Source organism: Octopus sinensis, unplaced genomic scaffold, assembly GCF_006345805.1.
Source record: "Octopus sinensis unplaced genomic scaffold, ASM634580v1 Contig00910, whole genome shotgun sequence".
NCBI classification, from domain to species: domain Eukaryota; kingdom Metazoa; phylum Mollusca; class Cephalopoda; order Octopoda; family Octopodidae; genus Octopus; species Octopus sinensis.
Genome location: NW_021824387.1, coordinates 1 through 10,000, shown reverse-complemented (window position 1 = coordinate 10,000; position 10,000 = coordinate 1). Strand labels below are relative to the sequence as shown.

Sequence of the window (10,000 nt, the reverse complement as noted above, 5' to 3'; positions counted from 1 at the left end):
GTCTGTGTGTACGTACGTGTGTTTGAGTGTCTGTGTTTGTCCCCAACATCGCTTGCCAACCGATGCTGGTGTGTTTACGTCCCCGTAAACTAGCGTTTCTGCAAAAGAAACTAATAAAATAAGTACAAGGCTTACTGGTGTCGATTTGCTCGACTAACGACAATGCTCCAGCATGGCCACAGTCACATGACTGAAATAAATGAAAGAATAAAAGAATAAATGTAATTATGAACACACACACACGCGAACACACGTATATACACACATACACACACATTTTGCTGCTCTATGTGTTTATTTATTGAGTTGTTCATCCTATATGCGTGTGTTTGTGTGTGTGTGTATAAATATATTTATATGCACATATGTATGTGTGTATACACGTGTGTGTATATACAACAGAAATCTCTATTACCTACTCCCCACCCCAATCATTCCACCTGTTTAATTAATTTCATTCCTTCTCTTCTCTTTTTCTGTGAATTTTTCTTTTAATTCTTCACCACCCGACTCTCCTTTCAGACACTATTTTTAATGTTTTTATTCTTTTCTTTTTCAGGTGAATCCTCGAAATAAAGATGGTCAAACACCGCTGCAATTGGCCTGTTATAATGGATACTTGCACACTGTCGAGCTGTTGTTGGGTCACAATGGCATCGATGCCAATGTCGTGAACAACAATGGAGACACACCACTGCATATGGCAGTTCGGGGGTAAGTCCCCATTGGATCTGGAATATCCAAATCTGTTTCTTTTATGTTTTCAATAATGTTTGTTTCTTTTTCATTCAGTCACTCATGTCATAATCCCACCATGGGGTCATTGTCTTTCTTTTCTCTTTCGCACTGTAATCTACTTTATTAATTAATCATCACCATAATTGTTATTGTTGTTGCCTGACTGGACACTTTACTTCATCTCGTTCTCCATTTCCTCAACGTCACAGGTTCAAATCCTCTCTCTTCTTCTTTCATCCCATCTAGAACTACTTTCTCTCTCTCTTTCTCTCTTTCTTCCTCACTCTCTCTCCTTTGTAGTTTCCCTATTTACTCCGACCCTGGGCTAAATACAGAATCATCCCCTTACAGTATTTACATTGGTCTCTTTTATGTTCCATGTTCAAATCCTACCAGAATATTTACTATCACTCTGGGGTCAATATAATCTGTACCAGTAATAGCCTGGGGTTCCTTTAATAAACTGTCTTCCTTCTTTTCTCCTGTTCTTGTTTCTTATTACTTTTAGAGAAAATAAATTGTGTTATTTTATTTACGACTCTTTACGTTCAGAGTTCAAATCCTGCCAAGGTCAACTTCTCCTTCCATCTTTGCAAGGTTGATAAAATACAATACCAGTCATGTACTGGGGTTCATATGATTACCTGTAGCCCTTCTTTCCTTCCTACATTTCATGTTTATATAAGCTGTCAGAGTTCTTAGCAGTATTTTTCCTGTCTTTACATTTCTGGGTTTACTCAGGTGTGTATATATCATTGTTCTATTGTGTAGAGTGTGTATTGAATAAATATATGTGTGTGTGTGAGTATGTGTGTAATAATTGCTGTAATTAAGTTATTGTGACCTAATTACATATGTTTTCTTTAATGACCTAATAATTATTATCTCAAGCTGTGTGATGTTTGTTTTTTTTCATGTTTTTCTTTCCTCATCCATTACTTTCAGGCGACAGTATAAAGTGGTGTGTGCGATGCTGTCCAAGGTTAGTTAATAAATATATATTATATACACTCTCCAGTATTATATTGATCTGTATAATATAAATATTACCAATGTACCAGTGAAATAATGGGGATGGATTTAATCACATGTACTACAAAAGCCTTGTGTTTGTGGAGGAATTGTATATTGATCATGTTGATGTTGATATTAGTGGTGTTGACAGTCCAACTGACCACCACCACTGATAATGATATCTTTAATGGTCAAAGGAAACAAGGTCATTATGAGATGAACCAAAATATAACAGATATCATGTATATATATATATATATATATATATATATATCTTTTAAATGTTTTAGGCATTTGACTGCGGCCATGCTGGGGCATCACCTTGAACTTTTAGTCAACTGTATCGATCCCAGTACTTTTTTATTTTAAGCATATCACTTACCCTTTCAGCCTCTTTGTTGAACCACTACACACACACACACACATACACAAACACTCACTCACACACACATACATAGGCACACACATAGACACACACCTGTTATGAAGCTTCTTTCAGTTTTCATTTACCAAATCCACTAACAAGATTTTGTTCAGCCCTAGGTAAGTGTAGAATATACTTGCCTGAATTTCCATGCAGAGGGATTCAACGTGGAACAGTGTATGGCTGGGAAAAAAGCTCCTTACACTACAACCATGTATATATGGATGTGTGTGTCTATCTATCTATCTATCTGTCCGTCTGTCTGTCTGTCTGTCTGTCTCTCTCTGTCTCTCTCTCTATCTCTCTCTCTGTCTATCTATCTATCTATCTATCTATTTACCTATCAATCTTACTCTCTATATATATACACACATAATATATATATATATATATATATATATATATATATATTATATATATATATATATATATATATATGTCCGAAGAATGACACCTCCTTCTGGAGGAATATGGAAAAACATTTCATAGCTAAGTTCTCCCCCAAATTAAATGGCTTAAACTTACTCAACATACATTAAAGGACAAATTTTTCGATTTACAATATGATATAGTAGAACATTTAATATATGTGTGTGTATATATATATATATATATAATATATATATATAGGTGTGTGTGTGTGTGTGTGTGCATGTTACCTGTTATATACATTATATTGTTTTTGCAATTTACTTGATCTTTACTTGCCAATTGTCATTCTAATTTTAACCTTCCTATGATATGCAATTTTCAAGATGGTGTAATTTGATTGTTCATTTTGATTCGATAGAAGGTGGGTTTTTCTCTAATATTTCATGTGTAAGCATGTATATATATATATAGTGACATTGAAGGACGCATCTTTCGATTTACAATCTAATATAGTAGAACATTTAGTATATGTCTGTATGTGTATATATATATATTATATATATATATATATATATATATATATATTATATATATATATATATATGTGTGTATATATATATATATATCTGTTATATATGTTATATACATTATATTATTATCTTTATAATTTACTTCCATCTTTACCTTTTAATTGTCACATTAATTTTAACTTTCCTATGATATACAATTTTCAAGATGGTGTAATTTGGTTGTTCATTTTGAACCGATAAAAAGTTTTTTTCAAATATTTTATGTATAAGTCTGTGTGTGTATATATATGTATTGGTATAAATATCAACACACAAAAATATTTTTTTCTTCTTCTCCACTTCCTCCCTTATTTTTATTTATTTATTTATTTTTTATTTTTCATTTTTTATTTTTTATTTTATTTTTTTATTTTTATATTTATTTTTATTTTTATTTTCCCTTTTCTCTTTTTGTCTCTCTCCCCATCTCCACACACACACACACGCACACAAACACACACGGACACACAGAGACACACATACACACACATACACCTCCACAAAACGATCATAGAAAGTATGACCCCAAATGACATTTGTCCAGTTAGCCTACCCACAACACACACTCAGTGACACCAGAATGGACAGAGGGCTAAAATTCTTAGAAAACCATAGGGGGTCCAGCAGGCCAACGGAAATACTTCTTCTTCCCTCTCAGATACGAACGCACACATACACACACACACACACACACACACATACACACACATACACACAAACACACACACACACATACAGACATGTTTTCTCTGTCTCACTTCCTCCTCACCCTCTTATACTGTCTTATTCCTCCCCACTACTACGAAACTCTATACAATGTTCAAATTCCCCACAAAGGAATTGATTTGATTTGAAAACCCCACTGGATTGGGAGAAAGCGCTAATAATTCGAATGATATGATCTGAATGATATGATAGATATATGTAAAAAATGTAATATCATCATCATCATCATTATCATCGTTTAACGTCCGTTCTCCATGCTAGCATGGGTTGGACGGTTCGACCGGGGTTCTGGGAAGCCAGAAGGCTGCACCAGGCTCCAGTCTAATCTGGCAATGTTTCTACAGCTGGATGCCCTTCCTAACGCCAACCACTCCGTGAGTGTAGTGGGTGCTTTTTACGTGCCACCTGCACAGGTGCCAGACGAGGCTGGCAACGGCCACGGTCGGATTGGTGTATTTTATGTGCCACCGGCACGGAAGCCAGTCGAGGCGGCGCTGGCATCGGCCACGAGTCGGATAGTGCTTTTTACGTACCACCAGACCAGGGATCCTGGCTGGTTCAATTCGATTTCGATTTCGCTTGCCCCAACATGTCTTCACAAGCAAAGGTGGTTGGCATGGGTGCCTGTCGTACGGTCGCATTGGAGTATTTTACGTTCCACGGCCACGAGTCGGATAGTGCTTTTTACGTACCACCAGGCCAGGGATCCTGGCGGGTTTAATTCGGTTTCGATTTCGATTTCGCTTGCCCCAACATGTCTTCGCAAGCAAGGGGTGGGGGTGGCATGGGTGTCTGACGTAAGATGAGGTTCTATATCGATTTCGCTTGCCTCAACAGGTCTTTGTGTCCAAGGGAGGAAAGGCATTCATAAGTGGGCTGGGCTCACTTGTCCTGCCTGGTCTTCTCACGTACAGAATATTTCCAAAGGTCTCGGTCGCTGGTCATTTCCTCAGTGAGGCCTAAAGTTCGAAGGTCGTGCTTCACCACCTCGTCCCAGGTTTTCCTGGGTCTACCTCTTCCACGGGTTCCCTCAACTTCTAGGGACTGGCACTTTCTCACAAATATATAAATAAATATCTATAAATATGAACCATCCGATCTGATTACCTCATTTTTTCTAATATATATATATATATATATATATATATATATATACAGATCATCATCATCATCATACTTCCTTGGCTCAGATAGATTTTCTTGAGGCAGATTCTCCGCAGCTGGATGCTCTCCCTATCGCCAATCCTCTCCTCTTTCCAAGGAAGCTAACATTTGCCAAGAACTACACATGTTCCCGCAGAATGTTGGAAATAAGAGACCCTGCTTATATGACAGTGGCATTCATTTACAACTATCACACAAATGTCAAGACAAAAAGACGCAGACACACACACACACACACGCATGCACACACACGCACACACACACACACACACACAAGCGCACACACATAACACATACATTCATACATGTTGGCACACATAAAGAGCTATAATAAAAGACGCTTGTCAGAGTTACATGCAATCAGATTGAACCCAGACCATGTTGTTTGGAAGAAAAGGTCTTAATACACAGTCATGCCAGCATATACACGTAACATATATATATATATATATATATATATATATATACATATATATGTATATATATATACGTATATATATATGTATATATAAATATATATGCGTAATCCAAAAATGAAAACACAAAGAGAAAATACAACAACGCGAGGACGTGGAACAATATAGTATTATTGGACGCCCAGGAAAGAAGGAAAGAAGAAGGGTTTAACGTTTCGAGCGGAGCTCTTCGTCGGAAACATAGGAGAAGGAAAGATCCATAGAAGGGAAGACAGAGGGAAAAAATAACGCCAACGGTACTCACGCGGTCAAGAGAGAGAGAGAGAGAGAGAGAGAGAGAGAGATAGAGATAGATAGAGAGAGAGATAGATAGAGAGAGGGAGATAACAAAGTGTACGTACGCCGCTATATAAATATATATATATGATAGATCGCCATGATAGATCGCTACCCACTAAACCTTTTTTATTTTCTCTCCCTGTCACGCAACTGGCAAAAATGACCAGTTACTGCATATAGCTAGCATTATGTCGATTACAATATATCTACATCCAGTACATGAAACACACCTTATTATAACAGATATAGAATGCTGTGCAATAAAATAACTGGTTGAATAACACGAAGCAAACAAATATTTCTTTCCATCGTAGAAAAATATAAAACGAGGAATTGCTGAGATTTAGTAAGTGAGGAATGTGTTGATGTCACTAATATGAAGAATGGTTTCTATGTTTATAACTAATTAATTTGTTTTCTTGTAATTAAACTTACTCTTACTGTTTTCTACTGGTTACTATAACTATACAAATGTCCTTTATATGTGTGTTTGTGTATATAAATATATACACAATCGTGTTTATGTATATACATACACTTCCATTGACATCCGTCACCCATGCTTCCCTTACATGCTAACATAACTACTTCCTCCTCTCCTTTTCTATAACTGATTGTGATTGTCACACCCTCTCTCCCCGGTCGCTCACTTCCCCGCTGACCATCATTCTTCCAGTAACCCACCACTTGTTACTCCCCCTTAACATCCCTATTTTGACATACACACATTACTTTTCTAGAAGCCTTACTGCTTCCTTGCCTCGCATCCTAGACTCATCGTCTGCATTTACCCTCCTTTCTACCCACTCTTGATCAGGTTATCCAGAACAATTTTAGACAAATGAGGAGCCTGGGGGAAGGCAATGTCTCTAGGACCGGTGTCACAAAAAATGGAATATGAATGAATGGAGATCCCATAGGGTAGAGCGGAAACTGAGGCTTCTTTTGGTTAGGACATGAGAACCTCCTCAAGGATGGTGCCAGAGCATCCAGTACACTCTGCTTTGGGGTTTGCATTAAGAAGGGTTCCCAGCCTTAGCTGCCATTATAAATAAAAATGGACAACAGTGACATGGTCCACTGATTAGTTCTTGAAGGAAGTCAATGCTTATTTGCCAGCATGGAAAGCACACATACGAATGAAAATAACACACACACGCGCACACAAACACATACACAAATACAGAAGCATGAACACACACAAGCACATGAATTTGCAGAGTACATCCGGCAGGGGATGGTGGCGATCCCTGCTGTACTCTTTTGCCACAGCTTTCTCTCACTCTTTCTTCTGTTGGCCTGCTCGCTTAGCCAGCGGGGTGGCGTCATTTGAAGGCTAAAACAATGCGAAGCGCATTGTGACCAGTGATGTGTAGCAACATCTGATAGCCTGGTCCGAAACGCGGATCACAGTGATATATATATATATATATATATATATGTATGTATGTATATATAGCTACCAGCACCTCGAAAGTAGTAATTACACAAACGAGGGGTAATCTGCTAGCTATTCGTTAGGTCAACCTGTAGTGGCAGATACGGCAAATCCAGTTGCCAACCATAAAGTAGAAAGTAACTTTTTTACTGCATATCAATCTTCAATATGGCAAAGTTTACAAACTTATGCGGATTGTGAAAAACTTACTATCATCTTACACGTTCATCATCCTTGGATTTTAACTCTAAATACTGTAGGTTTTGGGATTATAGCATTGCACAGAACAACCTGCGAAACGAATCCGAGAACAATTAGCAAAGTATTTTCTTTAGAACAAGACATCCGAGGTGATGCATTCTGAACCGGAGGATGCAACAGAACCTGTTGTACAGAATGCCACACTCAAAAGAACCAATACAAGAGGGTCGAAATGATGTGTGTGTGCGTGTGCGGGTGTACATTAATTTTACGGGAGTGGACACTAACTGCCTCAGCAGTTTTATGAACCCCTTATTAATATAGCAACATCAACAGTAAACATTAAGCGAATAATTCTTCTTTACTACACTTGATCCATTAATCATGTCTTCACCCTTTTTCAGTTCTCCTAAAACTTACTATAGTCATGAATCTTTATTCCTGACTATAATATGACAACTTAGATTATGTCTCTAATATACACTCAAAGGAAGTTATGGAGGTACTTTACGAAGGTTCTCTTTACTGACAGACATCAAGTGTGTATGATTAGTTTGGTCAAGTACCCAGTAGAAGACAGTAATAACACATCGGTATCTACCCGAATTTTCATGCAGATTTTCATTTTCTATTTCTAACTCTACAAAGGATTCTGTTCAGCTTGATATCAAGAACCATCAGAAAGTGACACCATTGCTGTTAGCTGTCTCTATTGGCCACCTCGAAATGGTGCACCAGTTGATAGCAAAAGGTGCAGACGTAAATGTTGTCAATAATGAAGGCAACAATTGTCTGCACCTGGCTGTGAAGAGTAGGAGGAGGTTTCATTCCGAGGTTGAACCTTTAAGTATATTAGATAAGGTAAGTTTGGAAATTGTTTATGAATATCTGTGTGTGTCTGTGTGTGTGTGTGGTGTGTGTGGTTTTGAAAGAAGGAGAGTGAGAGAGCGAGAGAGACAGACAGACAAACATTGACTGTCATGTCTCAATTCACACTCATCAACCTTTCTTTTAAGTAACCCAGTCCCCCACCTGAGAGCCTTAGTTATATTTTGTAACTAGGAAAATTCCATCACCTGCTACCCTCAAAGCCATGGCCTCTCCACCATAAAGAAGGTAGCCTATCTTGGACATTGGTCATATAAACACAGCCATTACTGTGTAGAGGAGAGGTGACCTCCTGAAGAGAGGAAATATTCCTTAATAATAATGATACAGGTGATATGATAAAGGATAACCTTTATGGTGCTGGTGTCATGATAAATACATCCATTCCATTGTATGAAGAATTCTTCAAAAGAACAGATATCATATATGCTCTGGCGTTCTGTGGAAATGCCATAACAATGTTGAATCTCAGAACGCTAGAGAATGGATACAATGAATTAGGGTCCTTAGGGAGTTTTCCCTGCATTTAAGCATTGTATGTACAACTATACACACACACACACACACACATATGTATATATATATGTATATGTAGATGGCAACGGCTAAATGTATGTATGTGTGCGTGTGTGTAAAACTATCGACCTATATATATATATATATATATATATAAGATCACTGGCCACTTCTCATTCTTTATTTTCTCTCCTTATTTATTTCTGTGTTGCTTTGTGTGGAAGAGCGTAGGCTCGAAACGTTAAAGTCTTTTTTTGTCTACGCTACTTGTCTTCGTCTTTTTTTGTGAATTCTCCCTATATATATTACTATTTTTATTCGTTGTTACTACGTTTATTCATACATTGTTACGAAAATTTAACCTTTTAGGCTACTACTTTCAGCCTTCGCCATAACTTGATTTATCTTTCTTCTATCTCTCTCTCTACAAAATTTAACCTTAGGCTACCTCAAGCCGTAATCCAATCTCTTCCCATCTTTCCGCCATTGGCGGTCTTTTTCCTCTCTTCTTCTTCTTATGCTAAAACTTGAAAATCGCCATTACCATTACGATTCTACAATTTAAATTCCCAATTCAACTTACTTTCTTCTTCAATTTCAACTCCCGATCGATGCCCGCAGCAAGTTCTTAAAAATCTATCTTACTATTTTTATTCGTTGTTACTACGTTTATTCATACATTGTTACGAAATTTATTTTTAGGAGCTACTTTCAAGCCTTCGCCATACTTGATTTATCTTTCCTATCTCTCTCTCTACAAAATTTAACCTTAGGCTACCTCAAGCCGTAATCCCATCTCTTCCCATCTTTCAGCCATTGGCGGTCTTTTTCCTCCTCTTCTTCTTATGCTAAAACTTGAAAATCGCCATTACCATTACGATTCTACAATTTAAATTCCCAATTCAACTTACTTTCTTCTTCAATTTCAACTCCCGATCGATGCCCGCAGCAAGTTCTTAAAGATTTATCTTACTATTTTTATTCGTTGTTACTACGTTTCTTCATACATTGTTCCGAAAATTTAACCTTTTAGGCTACTTTCAAGCCTTCGCCATAACTTGATTTATCTTTCCTATCTCTCTCTCTACAAAATTTAACCTTAGGCTACCTCAAGCCGTAATCCCATCTTCTCCCATCTTTCAGCCATTGGCGGTCTTTTTCCTCCTCTTCTTCTTCTTATGCTAAAACTTGAAAA

The 10,000-nt window shown here is 37.3% G+C and overlaps 1 protein-coding gene across 4 annotated transcripts in view; it reads left to right on the top strand.

The window, feature by feature from the left end:
• The window catches only part of LOC115226980 (death-associated protein kinase 1-like), a 13,560-nt gene extending 4,632 nt beyond the window's left edge, over window positions 1-8,928 (top strand). For 2 of the 4 annotated variants that reach the window (XM_036515529.1, XM_029797934.2), the window contains 3 exons: window positions 560-714; window positions 1,684-1,720; window positions 8,050-8,927. In XM_036515529.1, the coding sequence (XP_036371422.1) occupies window positions 560-714; window positions 1,684-1,720; window positions 8,050-8,376 (519 nt within the window). In that variant the 3' untranslated portion in view covers window positions 8,377-8,927. Of the gene's footprint in view, window positions 1-559; window positions 719-1,683; window positions 1,721-5,104; window positions 5,110-5,764; window positions 5,775-8,047 lie in introns of those variants that run through there. The other 2 variants (XM_036515530.1, XM_036515531.1) reach the window with 2 other exon arrangements.
• The last annotated feature ends 1,072 nt before the right edge of the window (window positions 8,929-10,000 follow it).